Genomic DNA, 27,576 nt, shown 5'->3' with positions numbered 1-27,576 from the left:
CCATGTGAATTTTTACCAATATACATTTTTTAAAATTGTATATGCATGTATATCTCAGCATACAAAAATAACAATTAACTTAAATGCATTGACTTAGAAAATACAAACGGTGTTACTTAATACATCTGTTTAAGATATGGTGAAAAGAGAACACAGGCATGCGCGCTCTTGCTTTCTGTGCTTTACTATTGTGATTTTGGATTTTAGTGTAATATCAATAATTTGATTCGCCACATGTAATCGTAGTCTCTAAACAATATATATACGATCCACGGAGGGACTGTTTACCTAGCGGAGGGATCTTAATCTTCTGTACATAAGACCCAGTCTGTTTGTTATCTTCACCCTTTATATTAAAGATACTCTAGTTATTTTAACATCGGTCAGGTAATTTAAGATTATTTACTGGTATCGAATTCTAATCAGGGTTATCATATAAAACATATATTCTGTGACGAATGTTTGATTTCAACATCAAACCAGAAATTCATATGATTTTCACATTTTTCACATGTAAACTCTTAAGTAGTCCTACACTGTCTGATTGTCTTCTAGATATCTTCCACTTTATAACCAACTTTTGAATTCTTTTTAAAGCTCAATGCAGACAGGATGGTGCAAGCAGGGGGAAGGGGTTGAAGTCGTTTATGAAATTATAAATGAAGTATTTGTAAAGATCAAATAACGAACAAAAGGCAAAATTACCAGAATGTTATGAATCCTGAAATAAATGTTGTCGATTGTGGGTACTTCACTACCTTTTAGGAAGAATACATGTGGATTCACATAGAAAGAATGAGAAGAGACTACGAAATAACATTTATCAAAATCATCACGGTCTATGTAAAAATGTATTATGAGAATATTTTAAGGTATCATTATTCTCTCTTAATTAATCACTTACGAACCAAGTGCAGATGTATGGAATGACTCTATCAAATGGAAATATTTGTGAATCTAAAAAGCAGTCATATGTTGTGGTTTTAACTTCCTTTTCTATTCTATAAAATGAAAGGAAACCCCCGCACCTCCCCCCCCCCCCAAAAAAAAAGAAAAAAATCAACATTATCTGTGGGCAAGAAAATGTCGTTGTCAATGCTTTTTCTATTGGCATTAACGCACATTTCAAATATCCTTTAATTGGATTTGACTTCTTTTTTTAATTTATAATTAAAAACTAGATGAACAAAAACATTAAAAAGGAAGTTAACTAGTGTTAGTAACAGTGACGATAGTGTCGAAAACAAATTTAATATTTGTCAACTCATGATTTTAACGAACGTGCATCCTGCGCATGTGTCTTGCAATAGAAAAGGTAAAAGTTTATATGCAAATGTATATAAGCCTCAACATTCTCTTATATCATTATTCCTTCTTTTATTTTCGAGATGAAGCAAGCACTGGTGTTTACATTAATCTTTTGTTTTCTCATACAAACAAATGGATTGTCCATATTCACGGACAGCAGCGACAACAGTTCTACTCTACTGGACATAAGTGATACGGACTCCAAAACTGTGGACGTCTTCCGGCAATTACTGAACCAAGAAACAATCATTAGAATGTCACTAGTGAAAAACGTACACGCTTTAATGAAGGACATGCTCGATCTGAAGAAAAGTATGGAGACATTGGAAACATCTCAGCAGAAAACAGATGTAGAAGTTGCCGCCTTAAAACAGGAGGTTGATAAACTAAAAAGACAAAACCAAAGGTTTGAGCTTGAACACAGGCGCTATGAAGAAACGTTTAGAGCTGTTACAGAAAATTTTACGAAAATCGACGAGCACATTCAACAGGTTGTGGCGCAATTGGAGGAGGAAAGAGAGAATTTCGAGACAAACACTAGCGCAGTACTGGAGGATCTTAAAGTAGAAGTTCGGTATCTGTCAGTCACTCTTCTTGACTTAAATAAACACACGTTGGAAATTGACAAGAAATTTCCTGAAATGATAGAAGAAAAATATGAACAGATATCATTACGATTGAACACATCTGTGGAGAGCCTGAATAGTGATATAATGACAACAAATAAAACAATGTTAAAATCAATGTCTGACCTCGAACACTCGCAAATTATTATACAGAATTCTATATCTGGTAAGTTACATTATTTTCTTTGTGATTTGGATCGACAAAAGAGCATTTTATGTTTCATCACTTACATGTGAATCTTGACACATTAAGAATATGTTTTGGCAAAAATATGGGCGTTAAAGGAAGTATAACATTTCACCGTTGTCTTTTTGTTGCATGTTTTCATTTTCTGATGATAGTCAAGTCGCATTAATTAATTGTAAGATATAACTTATTGTAGCCACACAAAATATTTGTTGTAAAATGTAACGGAAATAATTGTTTTTCTTGTTAGTTAAATAGGATCATTTTGTCCTTTCTCTAGAAATTTCTAATGCTTTACAGGCTTTGTTTTTAAAGACAATGTTACATGTAAATAAAATATGGAGACATAATCCAAAAAATACAAAATATATGAACATTGTGTCAAAGAGGAACTATATTTTTTCTATGCATACGTTCCGTAATTGCTGTCAACACCCTTTGAATATCCGTTTGCGTTAGGACATCGGCTCATGTTTTTCGGTGTTTATAACTTGAACTTGATATTTTTGGGCTCATTTTTCACATAAAACGATTTTTAAAAATGATAAAAAATTATTTATGAATACGAAATTTATTTATTTATTTTTTTAAAATTCGAAATTGAATTCAAATTGAATTGAAATTTTTATAGTTAACTTAAAAGAGGATGCGTTGATACTGTTATATCCGAGAAAAAACAAATATACAAGTTTACATGTTTCACGATAATTATTTTAGTTGTTAACTTAAATCTCACCATATATTAAATAATGAATAAATTAGATACCTAATTCTTTAAACTGGATAACTATGATTCCCGTCAAAATAATACGTTAATGCGTATATTCTTTAATTAGGCGATAGGAAAAACATCGCGCGCCATTGTTTTTATTTTAATCAAAATCAATAGAATAAAGATTTGAGTATTTTGTGGTTTTTTGACATCTGCACCTGTTTAGCTTTTTTTTTTTTTATTTATTTATTTTTTTTATCAACTTTTAATTTCTTGACGTTCAATGGTCGTGAAGTAGTTGTAAATATTTTTCAGAGATGATCATGTATATCATGGACAAGATCACAAAAACTTATTAGTCAACTAATTTCATTTCAGTCGACATCAATAAAACTTTAGACGATCTGCTGACGGAAGTGAAACAATCTAAGTATGACCAACTGCAGCTGTCTTCTACAGTGTCGTCTCTCAAGGTGTTCCGAATGAATTTGACGAAAAACATGTGTGGTAATAATTAAAATAAAAGGATTTTATATTGAGATATATCGAAAATAATACATACCCTTTTCCATATCACATTTGTATCAACCCAATACTTCAATAAGGCCTTCAGACTTCTTGGTGTTTCGGGCTGACAAAGAGGATCTGGAAAATGTATGCATTAATATATTTATAACAAACTAAATAACATACAAAAACAAATCTATTTAAACACTTACAATTGATAATCGATAAATATTTTTAATATAACAAATAACAGAAATTTAAAATATAAGCAACCGTTTTGAAGGAAAATATGACGAAAATAAAGGGAAAAAAGAATGCTATTACAGGTTGATTAACAGGGTGTGTAATACCACACATCAATACAGCTCTGTATTAGCTGCAATAATGTAGCCCTCTCCGATTTTTGGGGGAAAGAGGGCTACAACTCCTTAGGATCTCAATAATGGTGCAAGTGAGGGAATGTTTCACTCCTGCACTGATTTTGACCCAAATCATCAGTAAATATCTATTTTAACATTACTTACTTGAACTCAAAAAATATACTTATGTAAGACATGGTTTCATCCAAAAGTGTACAGAAAAATCCATATATCGGTTATTTTTCGTGTATGTCAACATCACAACTTAAATTTATCCGCTATATTTACTGACCTTAATCGATTTTAATTTGGGAAAGCCAATGAGAACTCGGGTTCTAGGGAGCTGATTTATTTAGGAATTTCCTTATATTAATCATAAATTTCACTGTTTGTGAAAAATATTTCACGTGGAATGCTTTTATTCATCGATGTTTAGTGATACCATACAACACAAGTATTTATCAACACCGACATTTACTTATTCAAGATTTTCTAAATTTCCAGTGCAAGTCTCAATACATCACGCGAGAACTGGAAGACGATTTGTAACCACGCAGATTTATTTTACCTTGTTTTAGCGTATAAATGGCTAGTTTATTGGTACTGAATAAAGAATCATTCTTATTGGAAGGAAGTTAGATGCGAATGCAATTAATTTTGCGTGCAGTCGCCCGTATTAAAAAAAATATATTTGTACCATTACGGAAATCCTGTGGAATTGTAGCCCTCTCCTGAAAACATCGGATAAAAAGTATCGGAGAGACTACAATATCGCAGCTACAGCTGTATCAGGCCGGGAAATTTCTTTCAATTTGATTATAAAGATTAATTGCCAAATTCGATTGCCTTTGTATTGCTTTGGTTTAGTGTATGTGATCAAGAAAGTAACAAACGTGATGCCCGAGATGTATATGTGGTTTGTTGGTGAATATGCGTAACATATTTGACAAAAAATTTTCTTATCTTCATTGAAGGGTATCTTTTTCACTAAAAATCATCAAAAATATTTTTTGTACAATGACGCAATCCAGAAAAATGGAATATGATTCATAAAATGTCATCTTCCAAAATTAATGTACAGTGTATGCCTTATAGACCCAATAACATGTATATCAATTCTGTAACCCGTAAAAATTATAACTATTCGGCGCGTTTTTTTTTTTGTAAAACAAGCTTGCTGGATATGCAAAACTCTTTATTTAGTACTAAATATGTTATAAATGTTCATGATCAGTATTCAATAATTTTGATATATCGATGTTTGCTATTGATGATAGGTACATGTCTTAACCAGCCTGATGAGAAATAGACATTTTTATCTAGATTTTGGGCGTCTTGTCTGTTTAAGTCAAATATATGAAAAAAAACTGCATTTGGATGTAAAAGCTACATAACCTGTCAGTTTGTCAATCAATAAATAAATCAATTAATTGCCATAACGAGGAGAAAATATATTAGTTTGTTTGATTGCTTCAAAAAGTGTGCTATTGAATCTTTAATAGAAGAATTGAAAGAAGTATGTTGTTGGCCGCGATTGAAATTTGTGTCATGACTGTTGATTTAATCTTCATTAACATTTAAATGATAAAATTCACTGGGAAATAATTTAAAAAACAAGCTTATTTTAGTAATTTGTGTATAAGAAAACGCTATCATCTCATAAGCAACACGTTTATAACTTGACCGACTGAAAGGAGGCATGGGAAACATGCCTAAAATTCAGAAATCATGTAATTACATTTTTGCATCAGATATGAATGATCTATTGAACAGAAATCCTGTTTGCCATTGTCTTGATTAAGTCCATTTAATCATAGAAGATGACCAGAGTTGTGTTTTGTGAAAGGGAACATCAGATGTTTTCGTAGAAACGGAAGAGGAAACTTCCATTTTAAAGTGTTTTCTTAATTAAAAAAATCATCATAGTCCAGAAATTAATATTTTTGATTGATCGCCCATAATTTCAAATAATTGGAACACTCTAAATCTTGAGTTAAACATAACATTAAACTTCAATTGCATTTGTAGGTAAGTCAAAGAATGTAGCCTTTTCTGCCTCAGTGTCATCATACAGCAGTTCGTGGAACAGTGGAACACTGGTTTTTCCTTCTGTCATCACAAACGAAGGAAACGGATACAACCCAAGTAACGGAATATTTACAGCTCCTTTCGACGGGACATACGTCTTCTTCGTTAATGTACAGAGTTATAACAAAAATACGATTTATGTAGACATTGTATTGAATGGGTCAACAAAAGTCAGAACTATGGCCTTTAGTTCCAGTGGTAATGATTATTACGACGCAGGTCCCAATCTTGTGGTGCTGACTATCCAGAAGGGAGACGCAGTGTGGGTCAGACATTACTCTGGACAAGGTTACTACCACGATAGTCCCATTACTACTTTCTCCGGTTTTCTCATTTACATGTAATTGAGTCTCTAAAATGTCTGTGTGCTCACTATGAACGTTTAGTATTCATGTTCCTTAACAAGTTTTATTTGAAATAGACTACAATTAACTATCGACTTGATAAATATTGATAACTTACAGGATTCGTTTTTCAATTGATTTTATATTTAAAAAAGATCCTTTATAATCGTGAAAGTAAAACATCTACAGCATAAATGTTTGGGAAAAGTAAGTAAAACGTCCTTTTAATTTATCTTGAGAATTTCAGTAGGAGGAAGCTGATCAATGTTTTAAAATGTTACAAAAATATAAACAAATTGAATTTTAACCCACCTTTTTGAGACACATTAGTATTTTATCACTTTTAAGACTAGCATAAACAACGGTTATTTCAATTTCTGCCACCAATTTAGCTATTGTAGAATACACTTTTTACACTTATATTTTGGCGATTTGTTCTTTTCTATGTGTCTTGTTTGTATATTTTGTCAGAGACTTCGTATTCATCATAGTAAGAAATTTCTTTTTCTCACTGTGCTTTATTTGTAAATATAGCATATATTATTCCTTTTCATTTTAGTGTCTAAAGCTGAAGCAATATGCATTGTAAATCCTGAGCTATAAAACTATTTATAACTTTGAATGTTTTTAGTCGACAAATCGCTCTTGGGAGATAAAATTACTTTATACTTGCTTGCAATAAAGATTGTTTTATTCTTAAACTTATCAATTCAGACAACTGAGAATCAAATTATTACACAACACCAAAAAGGTACATTTATTTTATGGCATACTTATACATCAGAGCATTGTTAGAAGTGCCATCAGAGATTAAGCTTAAAAGTGGTTTATTCGACATATAATGATCATGGACTTTGAAATCTTGCAATTACAGTTCTGACACACTGTTTAATTAAAAGAACAACATTTGGGCGGGGTGGGCGGGAGTGTCTACAATGGGACATCAACATTTTACGTGGGAATATCAAAAATGTCCGTGTCAAGAACAACAGAGCCATTTTAGACATATTTATATGCAAGCATCCCTAACTTGTGGAGGTTCAAGTTTTTTCAATGGTGCAGGGTTTAGAGTGGGTCCAATTTTGTGATTACAATTTACATTTGAACCTGTAGAAAAAAACCCTATAAATTATTTTGTAATCAAGAATAACAAAGGCATGACTAGTTATATCAATATGCAAGTTTTATCAAGTAGTGCTGATTATTTTAAATAATTATGAAAATAGTCGTACTAATAGGTGATAAACCCCTATAACATAGGGTCCTCGAAGTATAAATCTCCACAAATTAGAAGGGTTCACGTGGTACTGAAACGTCGTAGGTGTCAATGGTCAATTAGAACTCGTATAGATAATCGTAAGAACAAATATATCGAATAGATTTTGACGTTAAATAAATAGACTACACATAATGGTTGAGGGAAATTTTGACATCGACAATATTCCTTTGGTAAAGAACGTTTATTCTTTTATGTATGAACATATAGCAGAAAGAAATAATGAAGATCAATTACCGAAAAGTAGAGAGAACAGTGAAGATGAAGCTGTCGACAAAGCGGGACCTCAGCTGAAAGAACTATTTACTACATTTTTACTTCGTAATTATTTATAAATATGGGAATTTAAATTCTCCTTCATTTATTATCTTAAAAAATGATATATAAATAAATCTTTTATATCTTTCATCTGTTCCAGTAGTGAATATCAAGTACTAGAAAATAACACTTCTTCGATAGCGTCGTGCATCATTACGAATTTCACAACATTTCTACCAGATTCTGTGCGACTTTTTTAAAATGCATATTAGTATTTACTGTTTGTTTTAAAATCTGGCATTTCCTTAAAACATTTTTAAGTACAAAAAAATTCGTGTCTGGGAATAAAATATAGCTCTGAATGGGGATAAAGCCCTCGTAATTGCAGGAAAAGGGCCCCTTTTCACTTCCGGCGAAAGTCTAGGACATGTGAAAAAAAAATCTTCATTAATCCTTTTTGTGCACATTTGTGCATCCAAACGCCACAAAATGATACCTTACTAGTCGTCAATAATTCAATTATCACATTTATTATATAACAGGTTTAATAAAGCCAACAATAGAACCGTTTTGTAAACACTATAAGTACTTCGCTTAACCAGGATTGGCACCTATGACGTCAGAGCAATGGCGAGTAATTGGCGAGCAAAATATGCATATTGAGACACTAAAACTTTGAATCGCTGAGATATCAAAAATATTAATTTTCTAGCAAAGAAATTTAAATGGGTGATTTTAATAGTATGTAAACTTTGTCATATTAAAAAAAAATTGATACATGATAAAAATCCTTCAAAGTTTATTTGCTTCAATGTTACGGGAGTTAGGGTAGACCACGATAGCATTTTACACTAGGAATATTAGGGAATAATCATTAAAAATCTTCTCAAGAATAACAAGACCGTAATTACTCATTAATATACACGCATTCCAATGTAAAGTTGGTTCACTTTTATTAAAATATTAGACAGTAATTGCTCCATGGGTCTTGAAATAAAAAAAAGAAGATCATTTTCAAAAGTAGCTTTACTACATCAACATTATCAAGTTGGATGGATTCATGTTATCTCAAATTCTGGACCCTAGAATTAGGATGAAGCTAAGCACGGGAATCATATTTTAAATTTTCATGTACATGTATATACTATAGAAAAAAAAAACTTTTTCAGACAAAGAAGGCAATTTAATTCATATTGATGTTGCAGCATCTCTGTATTTTTTCAATTCATGTTTGGGTACGAGATAATGAATCCTTTAGTAAGGGTTGGACCACAACATCTTTTTTTTTGGAGATAAAGAGAAAGAACAACAAAAACAAGGTAACTCAGGTGAGCATTGTTACACTGGGCCTCTTGTTACATTTACAATAACATTATATACTACTTGAGTGGAAAAGGAAAAGATTAATAACTTATCAATCTTAGACGTCTCTATATGAGACGTCTCAAGTATGACGTTAAAGAACATACAATCAATCAATCTCATATATCTTATAAACAAAGCAAATTCGAGAACATGACAAAAACCTGTACTCATGGAAACATCAGATTTGGGACAAGGTTTACAAGAAGCATTCGGTATTGACCGGTCACATCCACCTCAGACCTCTGTATCTATAAACTAACAGTGTATTCAATAATTATAATTGATTATTAAAGGTTTTCCTCGGCAATGATTCATCCATTTTTTGGGAATGGTAAAGCGTATTCTCCTTAGAATAGTGGACAGGCTTTCGCCTACACCCACTTCTCTTCGCAAGCCTTCATGTTTTGATTCTGGAAAACGTGTAAATCTCGAACCGGTGACGGTCTACACTTCAACTGATATTTCGTCTAAAATACGTCTGAATGTACATAATAGACGTGTTATATTATCAATTTTAACATAAATACACTCAATTGTCACAAGAAAACTGACCTTTAAGTATTGTTAATCCATTTTCACAAGTTCTCCATCCCGGATTTAAATTATGTGCAAGTAACTCTTGAAGTATTCAAAAATCTCCAATTCGGATAAAAATGGAAACTATTTTTATAAAATAATAATGAAACGAGAGAAATCGTCTACTCTGTTTAAACTAACGAGACAGTATTTCCTCAAGTTTCGTTCAAATTCTTTTGATCTTTGTTTTAAATTCTTTTTTCATTTCTCGGGAAAGGTAGAGTTAATATCGTTTAAAAATAAAAGAAAATATTTTTTAGTATTGTCAGTGAGGAAGTAATGAAGTATTTTTTAAGCTCAAATTTACATTTAAATTGTATTAAAATAGTAAAAATAAGTATAGGTAATAATATTAATTTTGAATAATATGCTAAATCAAAAGTGAATTGTTAAAACTTTTTTTGAACATTAAAATACGTCTTCGCCAATTTTTCCAAATTATCCGACTTAAAATTTTCAAGTTTTTCTAATAAGCTGTGGTAGATAAACATTAGTTTAAATCCGGGATGGAGAACTTGTGAAAATGGATTAACAATACTTAAAGGTCAGTTTTCTTGTGACAATTGTGTGTATTTATGTTAAAATTGATAATATAACACGTCTATTACGTACATTCAGACGTATTTTAGACGAAATGTCAGTTGAAGTGTAGACCGTCACCGGTTCGAGATTTACACGTTTTCCAGAATCAAAACATGAAGGCTTGCGAAGAGAAGTGGATGTAGGCGAAAGCCTGTCCACTTCTCTAAGGAGAATAGGTAAAGCGTAATCCGTAGTCAACATTAGTATGAAAATAACAGCATAACAACTGACTTGAACCACGGTAGTCAAAAGAACAAGTCTCAATAAGGCTTATCTGTGGTCCCCGGTTACTCGTCAAATTTCGAACATTTATTAAAAGACTTAAGGGGACCGACTGGGGTTTTCATTGCGCAATACTTCGCGCAGCATAGTAAAATAAAGCGTATTTACTCTTTTAAAGCAACTATTTTTACATAATTTATAAAAAATATCAAATTTAGGAAATATGAGGTTAAAAACTTTAATTACGTTTGTAAATAACTGATTTGTTTAACGATTTTTCAAATGATGGGTAGAAAGACGTCGTAATAGTGTGTTTTTGACGTTATGAATAACCGAAGTTCTTTAAGCGGGGTCATTAATTATGCCATAAAATAAAAAGTATAAAATATATGCTCTTGAAATTTTAAACATAGGAAATTGAGAATATAGCAATCATTGTTATTATTTTTTATGTAAATCTGTGGTATCTGTCATGTTTTATTGTACTCCATAAAAACAGGAAAATATCATGAATTTTGACATTTTGAGATGCCCCCTCTGGAAACCAGACGGTAGAATTTTGTGTTTCTTGCACAAAATGTAAAATATAGTATTACCCATCAAAAAATAAAATTTGAGCAAAAAGTCTATAGTAGTATTTGTATAATTTGCTCCGAAGTGCGAAAAAATGGTATTTTCCTATATAATCCTATAGTAAATGTACCTGTATTTTGAGACGGTCCCTGAAAAATAACCAGACGGTAGATTTTCACTAAACTTGGCATGTATACTGAAGTCAATGTAAGGTATATAGGGTATAAAACTAAAGAGTTTCTCTATAGTAGTTTTCGCACAATAAAACCCAAGTCGGCTCCATTAAAAATTAAATTTTATTATTAACTAATGTCTTTATTATTTGAATCATAAGCTAAAGATATAGGCAGCATACGAAGCTGCGTGTTGAAGATAGGGTCCGTTGATTTTCATGAATATCAAAAGAAATCAGTGACACGTACATATTCAAAGCTTTCGTAAACACCGAGCACAGGTTTGTTCAGAGTCGAGTTTGAAATATAATGTGTATATTATATGTGTAAAGGTTGAGTGAAAATATCTTTGTTGAACAACCTTGTGTTCTATGTTTTCTAATTAAAAGTATTGTGATTTTGAATCTCTTCACTGACTTCATTTACATGCGATTAACCTCTTTATGACCTGTTTAGAATCATAAAACAAGCCACATAGATTTGTATCGTTACGGGTAATTGCCCCCAGTAAACGTGCTAGCTCTCAGTTGAAACGTGCTCAGTTTTATATCTGTCAGCATGGACTTGTTTGGTTCATCTTGTTATAGCGTTTTATTGTCAAAGATTTGTAAACAGAAAATTGTATTTGTTGTTGATTGTGAATCTTGAACATATAATTCGTCTTTGAAAGAGAAATATCATATCAAGATATTCTTGTTATAGTATCTAATCTAAATGTCTTCGCCCATTTCCATGTAATAGAGAAACCGTGGTCGGATCGGGAAAAAATGTTTCGGCATTTTTTAGTGCGATAGGTTTAAAAAAATTGGCTTGTATTTTTTTTTTATATGTTTATTTATTCATTATAAATACACAATGTTTTAATTAGAAATACTTCGTTATACACAATGAAAACAAACAAAATATGCTAATATTTAAGCGGTAAATCAAGGGTGTAAAAAGGGACTACTCTACTTTACTTACGTAGAATACTCCTTTGCCCACAGTTAAAATGACTATAATATTATGATTGTATAAAGTCAATTATCACCACCTTAGCATATATATTAAAAGTCTAAGAGATGTCCACATAAAATGTCCATTTTAAATTTTCTAGGTTTACAAAGCTGGAAAAACGGAATTCTCATTCTGTTTGTCATGGAATCTAATTGCTGAGACTTTGTCGATACTTAAAAGCGGAATTAAAAGCTACAGTAAGTATTGTCTTCTTTTTACGAAGAAAAGTGTAAAGAAATTCTGCTTCATAAAAAAAAATCGGGTCGGCCAAGGAAGGGGCACAATTTGTGCCTTTGAAAATTCCAATAGATTGTTGAAAGACCTGGTCTTCAAAGATCTCCGAGTTTCCTTTCTTCTAAACGACAATTGGCTCCGAGGTCAAAAATTTCATAAGTCATGGGAACGGCTGTATTAAGAGTCATACGTTTTGATATCAACATTGTGTTAAAAAAAATGGGATTTCATTTCCTAGATTTTCAAAAATCCACATTTGATTTACATCACTTTTTGTATATTTTGAATCACAATACTTCCAACGTTTCTCCTTCACAGCAGTAAATATTTTGCGAGGATTAAAGATGGGAGATTGGGAGAAGATCTTAATTCAGCACTCTGCAACGCAGCTTTCTAAGGACTTTATAAAGTCTTGGAGTTCAGTTCAAGTAGGATAATTCGAATTTATTCGCGTTGACTGGGATGTTAAGGATAAAAACACGAACAATAAGCAAATATCTAATAGATTTAAATTCATATGGATAATTGAATAATGTGTAGATATTTTGTAAAATTATGTAATAATCTTAGGAAATATGATTGATTGGTTGTATATTGTATAACGTCCCATTCGAGAATTTTTCACTCATATAGAGACGTCACCGTATGAAGGTGAAGGGTTTCAAAGAATGAGTGCACTTTAGAGTGTCATTTGGAGCCTTTTCGGCCACCCATTTTAAGCCTTAAATTAGACTATATTGCTAAATTAATCTATGATTATTGTGCATACATATGCTTTTGATATTTATACTTCGAATATTTTGTTAAACATATTGCTATAATTCCACACAACGTCATTGAAAAGAACATGTATAAGCCTTAAATTCCGGAAATTTGAACTGGACCACTTTCGAATTTAAGGTACCCGCAAATGGGCGGAGATATTTAAATCGCATGGAAGTGGAATGTAAACATTTGCACATTATTTCCAGATTGATTCTACAGTATGAATTTAAATGGAGGAGAGAAAGATTGTGTAGTTTCATGATTCAAACAAATAATAAATGATTCATGGCCATACATATTGATCATTTTCACGATTAGTATCCATATGTTTGATGCCTAGCACCGAATTAGATCAATCTTACGTTTTCGTATATGATAAAAAATGCCCTCTCTTTTTTCTTTAGCTTTATCATTTTTCGTTTTATATGCTGAATGCTTTTCAATTCAAAGAATGAATGTATGTTTTGAGAAAGATTCACATGTACATGACTTCGATGTCACACTACATTTAATCGTAATTCACTGTACATGTAGTACGTAGAGTAATACAAACGTGTAGTGAAACAAATTATACATGTATGCAGTACTCACGGTGATACATATTTTATTATATGCATGTATAGATAAATAACATTCGGAAATGAAATAAAAAATCATAACTTAAAATTTGAGTCGCTAGGTTAACATGAAAACTCCAAGAAATACAAACTATCTGTAATTTAAATTAACATTTTATTGACGGAACAAGTATATTTCAGATTAAAAAAAAACATGATCAACGAAAATTCTACAACGTTACTATATCGATAATCAGTCGCTTATGTCTTCGATATCTCTTTCATTTCGGCAATCCAAATATTGTCAGGTATGATACTAGTGTTTAGGGATGTGTCTGTAGATGCCTGCAGACCATAATTCAGAGGCGACATGAGCTAACACAGCTACATACTAATCGTGCACTTGATTTGCACTGGCAATACCAGAATTTCCTTCAAAATACCAAACGAAAAACACAATTTAGTGATAGAAGACAAGGTAAACTTTAAGATCCTAATAAAACTTTCGCAAAATTCTTCATTATTTTGAAGTTGTTCAGGTCGGTACAAACGGTGAGATTTGTAGTTACTGTATAGTACAAGTATTATATTTGTATTATAATACTTTCCTGTACACACGTTTATACGTTTTATTAGATTGCTAATAGACTTTAGGGATTTCTACGTGTTTCCCTCGCAATATTTCTCTCTCTCTCTCTCTAGTGGAAAACGAGATTCTGTTAGCAGTATCTGTTATCGTATTATGCATTGCATTAAAACTGAAAAAAAAAACATCGTAATGGAAACTCGTATATGAACTTGGTGAACACAATGCATCGCTAGATGAGGTGCAAAGAGAAGACCCCAGTAGTTATGAAAACTTCTTTAGAATAGATAACGCTGCATTTGAGCAACTTTTACAATCACATGTAGTTACTCTTTTTGATCTTCTTCCCATAAAACATCGAGTTTTTCGATATTTGTACTGCTAAAGTCGACCATTATTTACCACGTGCTTTTTTGTTACGATAAAAATAGGATGACCACAATGTGAGTACTTTTGATTGGTTTAAAAATGAAAGGTAAGTTAAGACATGTATTAAGAAATAGAGCATTGCCCTATTCTTAATACAGTTTTATAAGATTCGAAAAATCTTAGGGTTCACCGTATTAAAAGTCTATACATAGTCAGATTTTGTACTTAAATACATATCCGTGTGTACAGCCCTGAAGTCCATTGATAGACAAAACGAAAGCATATCGAACAGTGGAATGTCAAGTGAGTAAAGTGATTATAATATCAAACAGGTCAAAATAGGTTGACACTCGGTGACCTGTTAATTTAGTAGCTAACCCGACCGTAGTTTGGAGAATTTTTTAAAAAATTACATATGAGCCGCAAATTGTCCAACATTGCCCTTTGGATATGTATAAGTTTAAATCAAAATACACATTCTGTGCAAATGAGAAGAATGGACAAGTTGCGGCTCGATGTAAACAATGTCGTTGAAAACTGGTATGCATATGAATAACAATAGAAATGTGACAAAACTGCTAGACCCCTGTCGCAAAAACCAGTGTCGCTCGGCATTATTTAATATTTTTATGTGATATAATATATCAAACCCTGCTCTTAAGATATTATTTAATTATTCTGATTCAATAAGTTTATAAATTTCGGAAATTTATTATTGGCAAAGCACTGGGATCCAACTCTCATAGCTTAAGTGCACTGATCCTTTAGACCTAAACATATAACATATAATGAAAATTTTGTTTCATTATCAAAATTATTTCAAAGATATTTTAATTTTTTATTCTGACTTTAGTCTATTCAAGTTAATGGTTTTTGGCCTTGTTTTGCGAAATGCTATAATAAAGTAAGAGATATTAGAGTACACAGTGGCTATTCTACTCCAGAACTGGTTCATGGATCAAATACTTTAAAGAGACTGTAGTTATCTTAACATCGGTCAGATATTTTAAGATTATTAAAATTTTATTAGCATCGAAACCTATTTAAGGTCATAGAAAAAATATGTGTCCATCGACGGATGTTCAATTTTAACATCAAACGACAAATTCGTATGTTTGCTATTGTTCTCCGTTTAACAGTTGTTGTATATTTGCATTAATTATGTTGTGTCAAAAGGAGATTAATAGACAACTATGCGCTGATGGTTTAAGAGAGACAAACTGCTTCTTCTTACATTCGCCCTCTCTGTTGTAACCAAGGGTTATGGCATGATTAATATTTTAATTACCCATGTGATTTCTTACCTCAAGTAACTCTGTAAATACTAAATTCCGTCACGTGACTTGTAAGGTAGCATGTTTTGTGCTAACAAGGGGCGTCTTTTTTTCTTCTGCTGGATTGAGTCGGAAGACCTCCGACTCGGTTTTTTGACTTCGGAAGACCTTCTGATTACCTCTCGTCTCTTCTCATGTTGACGGTGGGATTAGTGAGCCGAGACATGTGACAAAAATGGCGGCTGGCATAACCTACTATGAATGTGCGACATGCAAAAAGATATTTGCTAGAGCTAATCTTTTTTGCAACACCCGTGTGCTACAGGCAGTGAAGGTAAATGATTATTAGCTTTGGAAATTAAGGAAAATTCCCCAGCAAATGGAAGCGCATTATAATATTGATGAACGTTGAAAATTTTGATCTCGGCATTGAAAAGAACTAAAGACAACAATCGGATTATGAGTAGATCAGGCAAGAAGACGTGCCCGTTCCAAAAAGAGTTAGAAGAAATTCTTGATGGTAATCCGACTATTCATCCTATTGCAACTACAAGTACAACTATCAGCTTAAGCAGTGAAACGCAAGAAATAGAAAAAAATAATTCTTCAGCCAGTTCAGGAACACCGTCAAGTTCAGGAACACCGTCAAGTTCAGTAACAACGTCAAGTTCATCAAGTACAAGCAGCAAGAGAAAAGGAGACGAACAAATTACAAAGTGTGATGAAAATAACAATGTAGATCCTACTAGAGCTGACCTAAAAAACGTAAAGTGGCTTCTTCAAGTGAGGTATTAGATTTTTTGAAAGAATATATAGAAAACCAAAGAAAAGAAAGAAGAAAGACCCGAACATGCAAGGATGCACAACGTAAAGCTGCATTTGTTTGGGGAGTTAACCAAGGAGATGAAAAAGAATTAACTATAATTAGGAAGTTTGTCAATTCTAAGAAATAGTTAACCGTATGAAATTACCAAATTTTTTTTAATTGCCAAGTAGCTAAAGAAAAAAATGTTACTTTATAAACATATTAAATAATTTATGCATTATTTATTTTCTTGTACAGCATAAAATGTTGTGATCTTCATACTACATGCTTAAATAAATTAAAATAAACTATTATCTAAGGAAAACATTTTTTTTTCAAATAGATCTAGAGTTCATAATCTTTTCTTTTGCAAGTAGCTGTTATTTTTTATAATCCTGAAATTAATTTGCTACAATTCAAATAGAAAATCATGTCACTTGTATATAAATATATACAGAGAGAGATCAGAAGAATTCATTATGAAGCATACAAATGATAAAAAATTATGCCTCTCATAGAAGTTTAAAAGTCACACAATAAACAATAATAGTGTATTTTGATGTTTATTAGTCTGGCATTGTTAATATTTCCTAATAATTCATAAGACTACAGATTTAGCAATTGCAACCAGTTGAGAAATATAAATGATGTACAGTTTGTTCTAAATACAACAAAGAAGATGCATATCAAACATCTGAAATGAAAAGTTCAATGAAATTTAGACCGAAGTTTGACATGATTTTCTTTCTTGCACAATCAATATGTTTGTGATATTTCAGTAAGTTAACAGTTTGACTGGCATATCGTGCCACAGTTGGACACTTCATTTGTGGGTGCAAATGTCTGACAAGGTCCATTTCAAGAATTCAAAAAATCTTGGATCATATTTAGATGCATGAAATGAAAATTTTTGTATGAAAATATTTTAATTGCAAGCTTCATTCTGAGATTTATTCAATTAAATACATGTTATAACTTTAAGAGCAGGTATCCTTTAAATAATATTTATTAACATTATAATTGTTCAGACAAGACGTTATTATTCTGGGTAATGCAGGTTTCTTGCTATCCTATCTCGCTTTGCTGAGCCTGTTTCATCAATGGCACCCATGGCAATATCAACGTTGATATATTCAGACTGCTCCTCGACAAATTCATCACCAGTGTCTCCGTGTTTGATGCAGAAATTGTGTAAAACACAACGCGCTATTCCAGTATTACACGATGTTTGGAGTTTCTTTGTTTCAAGGTAGTACAGCCTGCGGAAACTCCTTTTAGAAGTCCAAAGGCACGTTCAATGAATATAGTTATAGCGTTTTTGTTCAGCTGTTAGGTGTCCGTTGTCTCTATAGGGTGTTAGCAACCAATTCTTGAGAGGGTATGCCCCATCCCCAAGTATGTGATGATCAGCACATATATTCTGGCCTTCATTCCACACACATTGCAAAATTATTCTATGATATGATTTTCTATTCACATAAGCTTGAGGATGCTCAGTAGGTGGTTGTATCTGAATGTGGGTACCATCAATGGCTCCAATGACATTTGGGAATCCTCTCTTTTCTTGAAATTTGCATGCAATATTGAACTAGAGTCTATTGTCCATCGGCCATTTTATGTACACATCCTTTAAGCCAAACAAAGATGCAACTACTCGGTTTCTGTATGAAATAACTGTTGAGTATGCAATGTCAAAAATATCTGAGATCAACCTCACACTTCCCTGGTGACCAAAGCATCTTAGAGCAACTAGTATTGTTTTTTCCAACCTCACTCTTTCCCGACATCCAAAATATTAATCATTTATTTGCATTTCAGATCTTGATGACAAAACTTCAACAAGTGACTCAAAGCAATTTTGGGTGATACGAAATATTCTCGTAAAGTCGGTGGCTATGTAGTTGTCCACAACAGTAGTAATGTAGTTCTGTACCCTAACATGATGAGATCTGTACCTATATGTAAATGAAAGAGAAGTATATAGAATTTATTTGATATGAAAAGATGGCATAATTATCCTGTACATGTTGGTAAAGAAATCCCGATCAATTTCTTTGGCCCAGGACTTGAACCTGGACCTCCTCACTGCAGAAAAATATTTATGCATGAGACGTGCTGACCAGTTACACTAAGGCAGTATAACACAACAGTAGAAGTGGAAAACAATGACTCAATTTGACATTTCAAATTTTTTAAATAAGTCTTTAACGTTTTATCATCTATTTATTCTAAAGTGAAAAATCACGTACATTATGAAGGCATTACATTGCACAATTAGATATTAAGTTAATATTACAAAAAATTTTATCAGACATAAAAGTAGCAAAGTAAAGAAATATTCTAAGAGTCTTCCGTGGCTTGCGATTGGATATGGTTTGTATGCAATGAGTTGTGTGATCCTATCCCTGATTCTAGGCGAGGATAGAGATCACACTACCGGTTGGATATAAATCATATCCGACTTTAAACCACGGGGTTAGATTATTCACTGAGATTTTTATACATAAGATGCATCTGATACTAATGTATGAAAGATATAAATTTGATAGAAAGGCAAGCTTGTGCTCTATGTTTTCTGAACCAAAATGTGCTTTAAAATCGATGAAAATTTGAATAAAAATGAGAAAATTCGGAAATTGACATTTTTTCCTGACCTTCCTGTGACCTCTGTGTATCCCATAACTTAGAAACAATACTCAATTTTTGGCAGGGGTGACAACAGGTTTTTAATTGATAAACTATTGCATCATTCTGAAATGCACCCCAAACCAGCGGCCAAAAAGGGGTCTTAGCCTATCTTATCCTTTATAATTTCCATTTTTATTGAAAAAGCAGCTGTCAACGATATCAGAAAGTCTGGACTTTAATTTATCGTGGGGAATAGCTGTATATAAAGTTGAAAAGTCGTAAGTTTTTATGTTGTTGATTTTGGTAAAATCTTGTGATTGCAAACGTTCCAAAAGTTCCTTGGAATTTATTGAGTATCCACATCTGATTTACACCACTTCTCTAATATATTGTTGCACAGTACTCTTGAAGTTTTTCTTTCACTACCTTTAATATTTTAGTGAGGAGTAAAGAAAGAGGCTTGGTAGAACATTTACTGGAACCCGCTATGTATTTTTGTTTGTAAGGATTTTTATGGAGTTTCGGAATCCAATATAGATATGGTGATTCGAATTCATTTTGGTTGTTGAGAATATTAAAAATATTCAAAACTTACATATGATTTTGAAGAATTTCCTTTTAAGAAAGGGAGCTATGTACGTGTACGGTATAGTATAACCTTTTGTTATTTAAACTTTAAAGCTTTTAGGCTGCGTGACTTGTTTAACCCCTATGTATTTGCCTAACAAGAATATTCCTACGAAAACCAGTTTTTTGTATAAAAAAAAAGATACAGGGTCATTATCCTACAGGGTCATTTTTCTACAACCCTCTTGGGGAAAAATACCCCCCTGGCCATAATTTCTACAAAAAAGTGGGTCATTTTTCTACGTAGAATATTGACCAGGGGGTCAAATTTCTACGTAGAAAAATGACCCCCGGTCATTATTCAACGGGGCTCACTTTTCGTCGTTACACCGGCAGATATGAGCAAAGAACGGAAATGTACATTTTGTACATCAAACGAGATAGAAGACTCACACTGTTTTAATTTGTAATTTTCATGTTGAGTTAAATAAATAAATAAATAAATAAAGAAATATATATATATATATATATATATATATATATATATATATATATATATATATATATATATATATATATATATATATATATATATATATATATATATATATATATATATATATATATTAAAAATTATATTTATGCAAGACCTAGGATAATAAAACTTACTGAACTGCTTTTCCGACTCGGAAATTATACTTTAAAAAATCGAGATTTTTTTTGTATTTGTTTTAAAACGAGGGAAAATTCTACTCCCAAGCAAGATTTATAATACTCCTGTATGCGTTCTTTTTTTCATTATTTTTTATTTTATTATAAAGCACCTGTCTAGCACCTGTTGATCAATGTTTATAAATTACTGTTATACCTTTGTGGCAATATATGTAATTTATATCCTAATAAAGATAATTTACTGTACTGTGCATAAAGTATTGGCAAAATCAAGTTGTAACGAAAATTGCCATATTTATAGTCCGATACTTCATGGTTAAAACAGATAAAATTATTTAACCTGGCTTTCTATCTTGAATTATTCCCCATTAATGTCACAAAACTAGCTAAAAATATATTTAGAAAATAAAAGTTTACTAGTATTTTGGAGTATATTTTTATTCACAGGACAAACACTGTAAGCAAGTGAGGTCAACCAGAAACATTGTACTCATCATTTTATTCTTTATATTTATTCACACTTGATCATCAATAATTCTAACAATGCCATCCAAGGAATATTACAATGTTTACCTGATGTTTCTGACTTTGCATTCTGACACCGTGGCTTTAAGCAAGTGGTTGTTTTATTAAAAGAAAAGTGCATTGTATTCAACAACTATCATAAAATGAGCATTATTTTAAAAAATTAATACCCATGTGGGACACCATCAATGTTTTAATTTTAAATCACCTGTAGTAACGTTACACGCATGAAAGGCGAAGCTCTGTTTTGAGAAATAGCAAACATATCGTCTCACGAAGGAGGAGTAATGGCTTCTGAATGTAAGATACCAAAGCTGTGTAACGAGAATACTGATTCTGAATCTGCAGAATCAGAGAAATCAGACGCTGAAGATAAAGACTTCCAAACTCTGATGGAGAAGCCAATGAGACGCTACACTCCAACCGACGTCATACTAGAGATAGAAGGGAGGGATATACATGTCAACAAACAGGTGTTGGCGGACAACTCACCTGTGTTTAAAGCAATGTTTGAGTCTAATTTCAGCGAGAAACATAAGGGCAGGATAGTTTTATCAGATAAGAAATACGACGACTTCGTAATTTTCTTAAACACTTTTTATAACCCTGAACTCTCAGAGCCAATAACAGGTAAATATTAATTTGCTTTTTTTCGCAAACTGTAACTGACACTCGTTTAATTGTACTTCAGGGTATTTGATAATCTGTTTTGGTTGTACATTCTAATCCTTTCTTCTCTTGATCAATCCTAACCAACGTCGTGGTACCCCATAAACTAAAATACTAGAAGTTTAATGCGAGAAATTTATTATTTCATTATATTTCAGAGAAAAATGCAACAGTAGTTGAACGTTTGGCTGACTTTTATGGTATGGCTTTTATGAAAGAAAATTGTTTATCATTCATCAATGATCAAATCAAAAACGCAGTTATGAATAGCAACTATAAAATCAGACCAGAAACACTTGTGGATTACATGGCATGGATTGAACAGCAAGACATTGATGAACAGCAAGACAGTGAAAGTTCTTTTTCATCTCTCTTGGGATTGTGTTCAGAATGTAGTACCCAATCACTGAAACAGGCTGGAATTTGCAGTAAAGTTTCTGTTGATACTCAGCTGAAAATAGCGGAAAAGCGAATAACTTTGATGGAAAAAGAAATAAGATCGACTTTACACCAAGGTACCCTTCTTTACGATGTATTTTTGTAAAGCTAAATCTAAATGTTAAAGTCATGGAGATATTTTAATGAGGTTATCAAAATTGTTTAATCTTAAAATGGTACGCTTACATATTCTGACACTGTAAAATGTTTTCTTTTATATATTATTCAGGAGAAAAAAATATATTGGAATTAATGAAACTGGCTTGGGAAACTTGGAAAAAGATTTGTGAAGACCGCCTTGTGTCTATCTGTAATAAGATATCCGACAAATTTGGGAAATTTACTACAACAACGCTTGTGGATTATATAATTGCTGCTGAGCGATACAACTTGGAAACTCTTTTATCCAATGCGATTGATATAGCTAGTAAATGTAAACCCTCTGACCTATTGAAAGAAGAGAAATTTTGCCAAATCAAAGATTCCACAAAATCCAAAATAAATGAGAAAAGAAACGAACTTTTTGAAGAACATGTGTCAAGTTGTCACCATGGAAGATTTTTTACACATTTGCGTTAGATAAAAATGGAAGAAAACCATAGAGGTTCATTCACGCATGTTTTAAAAAAAATTTATAAAACTACTCAGAATTGTGAAAGAATGTGTGTTTGCGGGAGGGGGGGGGGGGTGAGTATTTGTGTTTGTGCTCGCACGCTCGTTTGTAAGTATCCGTCTTATTTGATTAAAATTTGTTCTTTTAATTTAATCTATTGATTTGCATATTTTTTTCTCTGCTAGGAATGTTCCATCAAATCATGAAATTATGTAAGAGTGATATATTTGTAATTGTGAGATATATTTTATAGACAAGTATGCACACCTTCATATTTCATATGCAAAAGGGCACTGTACAAATGCTGTTTATTATGTTTTTTGTATTTGAAAATATACGGCAGTTAAAACTTTATTGAATATTTGCAGTTGCTTAAAATTTGATTCAAAATTCAGTCGAAAACAATCTTTGATAGTCATATCAGATCAAAAAGTACAAAACTAGATTTTTTAGGAACATTTGATTCATTATCAGCAAAGAATAAAGACTTTTTACTTTACTCTTTATAAAGTATTATGCTCGGAAAAAAGTTGGGGTAATACGTTCTCGATATGCTTGTACTAAGCTTGAGAAGGATAACAGATATAGCGTGTAATGAAGAGGTTCTTAAGAACATAACAGGTTGTAAAGAAAAGCATAAAATAGTAAACCCTGTTGAAAAATGACCCGTATAGACATTAACGCAGTAAAATACACGCAGTCAAGGATTTCATTTATTGATTTTAAAAATACTAGCATCTGAAGCCAATACATAGTCTTTGACGAGAATAGAGAATAAAAATATGCGGCCATATCCAATTCTGTGAAGATTTGTCAGGCATGCAACTCGATTGCTTAAAAATTAGATGTACGTAGAACAATATTCGTATTTCGTGCATTTTCACAGTGGCTTCTGTCCAAGTAGTCATAGATGTATTTTTTTTTAGCAACTACATACTTGTTTCAATATTTTTTGAAATAACTTTAAATCTAAGAAGTTTAAAACTTTGTATTTAATAAAGTAATTTATAATAATAGTTGGCTGATAAATGATCTCAGAACGTCATGTTTTATATTCTATTTAAAAATTAAATATATTGATAAAAATTGTTTGGGCAATGCAAACTAAATTTTAAAAAAACATTAGTATTTTTTACAATTATTTCTGAAGATAGGGTTGTCAATGAGACGAGTGACTGCAGTCATCGGGTCGATGGTATTACATTGTTCGTTTATAGATAGGGGCACGCCATGGAATTGAAATAAAGTTTAAGTTAATTCAATGAATTTAGCAGGTCTGAAGAACAAAATGCCTCTGATTGACAATATGTGGTTTTTGGAGACCAGGCCTTCCAACAATCTATTGGAATTCCCATGGGTACCAATTGCGCCTCGTTATTAGCAGACCTTTTTTGTATTCATATGAAGCAGAATGTGTCCAAAATCTTATACCTGAAAAGAAGAAACACTTGCTGTGGCCTTCAACTCGACATTTAGATTTATCGACGACGTATTGTCAATTAACAATGTTATTTCCATTCTTATGTCGATACGATATATCCCGTTGAGCTTGAGATGGAAGATACCACAGAGTCTGACACATATGTTTTATATTTGGATATTTTACTTGAAAAAGACGTTAATGGTAATCTAACAACCAAGCTTTATTATAAACGTGATGGCTTTAACTTTTCAATCGTCAACTTCCCTTACTTATGCAGCAATATACTTTCAACACCTGTATACGGGGTTTATATATCTCAGTTGATTCGATACGCAAGAGCATGCTCTACGTATGTACAATTTCTAAAACGAGGTAAATTATTGACAAACAAGTTGATAAAACAAGAATATCAGCAGTCTCGTTTAAAGTCACCATTTGGTAAGTTCCATGGTCGATACAATGACCTTGTCAGCAAATACAATTTATCATTGAGTCAAATGCTGACTGACGTTTTTCATACTGATTGTTAGTCCATTATTTACACAGTGAATTGTCCACGGATTTTCCCGTTATTTCCCGATCATGACAAGGAGCACACGGCGGGTGTGACCGGTCGGTAGAGGCTCACTCCTCCATGATACCTGATCCCACCTCTGATGTTTGGGAGGTCTGTGTTTGCTCTGCTCCTATTTTATAATGTTTAAATGACTTTTGAGCTTGAATACTGTTCGTTATCTCCATATACTCCATACTGAATAAACTAAAGGAAATGAAATCAAAAATAAGTGACAGTGATGAAGGTCTGAATTTTTTAAGCAAGCAGTATGATGATAAGCGAAGTGAAATTATAAAAATTAGGGAATCAATTGTCCAGATCAGAAAAAATCGGAGGCCATCAGAGAAGAGAACTTGACTGTAATACCAGAGCTCCAGACCGTGAAAAACGATTTATTTGACCTAAATGAGCGACACTTGGACCAACAGATGTGCAATGTGATACACTAATTTTGATGGAATTCCAGGGGCTCAAGTAGACAATACAGCAACAGTTTTGAAAAACTTTGTCAAGAATGAAATGGAAATTGCGGAGGAAATCCAGTTTCACAGGGGCAGAAAACTCAAGACCGACACCGCCCAATTATTGTGTAATTTGTGTTGTATAAAGAACATAAAAAGTGTACGAAGAGCGGCGCCCACTAGACTATTTCAGAATCCATTCGGGGTTGATGAACAGTTTCCAAAAAATATTAACGATCAAAGGAAGCTCCTATACTCACTTTATAAACACACAAAAAAGACAAAACAAAAGAGTGGCGATGGTTGCAGAAAAACTCTTCATTGATTGTGTTCGGGTTTATCCACCAGAAGCACCGCCTAAAGAAAAAATGGTACCTAATCGAAGCCTGTATACAGCTGCAATCCCCTTAAAATATAGTAATCAGGGGCCTGTAAGTTCAAAATACTGAATACAGGGTTTTTTTCGCCCCGTCTTATTTTCACCCTTTTACAACTGCAAATGATTTTGCCCCGTTTTGAATTCGCCCAAACACAGTTCTGTTTAAGAAATAATGCCATTTTCTTTGAATTCGCTCCGTTTTAAATTCGCCCAATTGTGACGAGGGTGAAAGGGGCGAAAATAAAACGAGGGCGAAAATTTCCCTGTATACAGTAAACAAAAATTGATGAATCGGACATCATCTATATTTCCAATTTCATGGCATTCAGTAAATATAGGTAAAATTTAGCAGTTCGAAAATCTGGTGGTATTATAGTCTATATTCGAGATACGCTAGCTAAACATACAACTGTTATTAATAACAAATGCTAGAATGTATTGTGGGTTGAAATAGCAGGTAAAAATAATGAGTAACATAGATGATTTTAATATATTTTTAAAATATTCAGAAATTGTAAATCCTGTAACTGATGTACGTTGATGTAAAACAATTGGGAAAATATGATTTTTCAGTAGAGAGGAAATCAAAGGATAAAGTTATTAATCAATATGAAAAAAAGTCCTAGATGTTTGTAAACTGTGCAATATTTTTATACTCAATGGTAGATCAAGAAGTGATATCAATGGAGAATTCAAGTGTAAAAATACAAGTGTTGAGGATTATTGCATAATGCAAAGCCAATATTGATTTTATAAATATTTGTAAGATTATCAAGATTTTGCCATTTCGAACACTTCTTTTCAGATGTGCATAATCTTGTTGAAGTTATATTGATGTTTAATAATGATAAAGTTAAGAACATCAGCCTTCTGCTCTTTTTTTGTAGCCTCTAAAAGTTGGAATTTTGAAAAAAAAAATTGAACTAACAAAACTCTGTTGAAAAAATGTGAATGTGGTTCAAGCTCTTCAATGAAGTATGGAGATAACGAACAGTATTCAAGCTCTTAAGTCCATTCAAACAATACAAATCAGACGCAGAGTAAACAAAGACCTCTAAAACATCAGAGGTGGGATCAGGTACCATGGAGGAGTAAGCATTCCCAGCCGTGTGCTCCTTGTCATGATCGGGAAATACCCCCGGAATAATATGTAAGCAATTCAGTGTGTAAATAACGGCCTAATAATTAGTATGAAGAACACCAGTCAGCATTTGTCTTAATGATAGATTGTATTCGCTGACAAGGGCATATTGTATCGACCATAAAACTTGCAAAATGATAACTTTAAATGAGACTTTTTATATTCTTGTTTCATCAACTTGCTTGTCTCGTTTTAGAAATTGTGCATACGTAGAACATGCTCTTGTGTATCGAATCAATTGTGAGACATAAACCCCATATGCAGGTAATAAAATATGATATAAAAAAATTGCACTGGTGAAGATACTAATTTGGAATTTATTGATAATAATGTAAAGTTGGTAATTTTTGTAGAAAATTTTCTAAGGAAGTACTTGGCAATAAAATCATATGCATAAATTGTAAAGAACTCAAATATTGTAAAGTTAATAAACAAAGGTTTAAAGCTGATTGCAAATGTGCCAGGCAAAACTATAGAAGTGCAAAGAGATTGTACATGTATTAAATAAAATTGGCGGTACTATTTTTAAAACAAACCTGTATGAAAAAGGAAAGTCATATTAACAGAAATTAAGCTTGTAATTGCTAAACAAAGAACAGAAAGAGAAACAGTCCTTTATGTACTTCAAATCCTAAAGAACACTGGAAAATTTTAAATATAAACAAAAACAAGCAATAATGTTTGACTTAAACGACCTTTATAATTTTTATAAAGAGGGTAGCAATTGATATGCAATTCAATGAATCAAATGAGAACCATATT

The 27,576-nt window shown here is 32.2% G+C and overlaps 2 protein-coding genes across 4 annotated transcripts in view; both read left to right on the top strand.

Annotated features, from left to right (window-relative positions):
• Window positions 1–1,354: 1,354 nt before the first annotated feature.
• LOC133185493 (multimerin-2-like) overlaps window positions 1,355–27,576 on the top strand; it is an 87,691-nt gene continuing 61,469 nt past the window's right edge. Inside the window, exons 1-3 of one of the 3 annotated variants that reach the window (XM_061320751.1) lie at window positions 1,357–2,100; window positions 3,212–3,340; window positions 5,728–6,149. In XM_061320751.1, the coding sequence (XP_061176735.1) occupies window positions 1,389–2,100; window positions 3,212–3,340; window positions 5,728–6,131 (1,245 nt within the window). In that variant the 5' untranslated portion in view covers window positions 1,357–1,388 and the 3' untranslated portion in view covers window positions 6,132–6,149. Of the gene's footprint in view, window positions 2,101–3,211; window positions 3,341–5,727; window positions 6,150–27,576 lie in introns of those variants that run through there. The other 2 variants (XM_061320752.1, XM_061320756.1) reach the window with 2 other exon arrangements.
• On the top strand, window positions 21,441–22,883 carry LOC133185624 (uncharacterized). Its single transcript, XM_061320935.1, has 3 exons — window positions 21,441–21,764; window positions 21,962–22,318; window positions 22,471–22,883. The coding sequence occupies exons 1-3, from the start codon at window positions 21,527–21,529 to the stop codon at window positions 22,818–22,820; spliced, it is 945 nt and encodes a 314-aa protein (XP_061176919.1). The 5' UTR covers window positions 21,441–21,526; the 3' UTR covers window positions 22,821–22,883.

Source organism: Saccostrea echinata, unplaced genomic scaffold (genome assembly GCF_033153115.1).
Source record: "Saccostrea echinata isolate AGI-Se365-2 ecotype Australia unplaced genomic scaffold, CSIRO_AGI_Sech_v1 ptg000012l, whole genome shotgun sequence".
Lineage (NCBI taxonomy): Eukaryota > Metazoa > Mollusca > Bivalvia > Ostreida > Ostreidae > Saccostrea > Saccostrea echinata.
Note: the sequence above shows the minus strand (reverse complement) of the source record. Positions and strands in the feature narration are given on the sequence as shown.

Excerpts from the sequence above, each read along its gene's own strand:
- LOC133185624 (XM_061320935.1), top strand. The coding sequence starts at position 21,527 with ATGGAGAAGCCAATGAGACGCTACACTCCAACCGACGTCATACTAGAG. Across the intron at positions 21,765-21,961 it reads ACTCTCAGAGCCAATAACAG|AGAAAAATGCAACAGTAGTT; the intron begins GTAAATATTAAT and ends ATTATATTTCAG. Across the intron at positions 22,319-22,470 it reads AAGATCGACTTTACACCAAG|GAGAAAAAAATATATTGGAA; the intron begins GTACCCTTCTTT and ends TATATTATTCAG.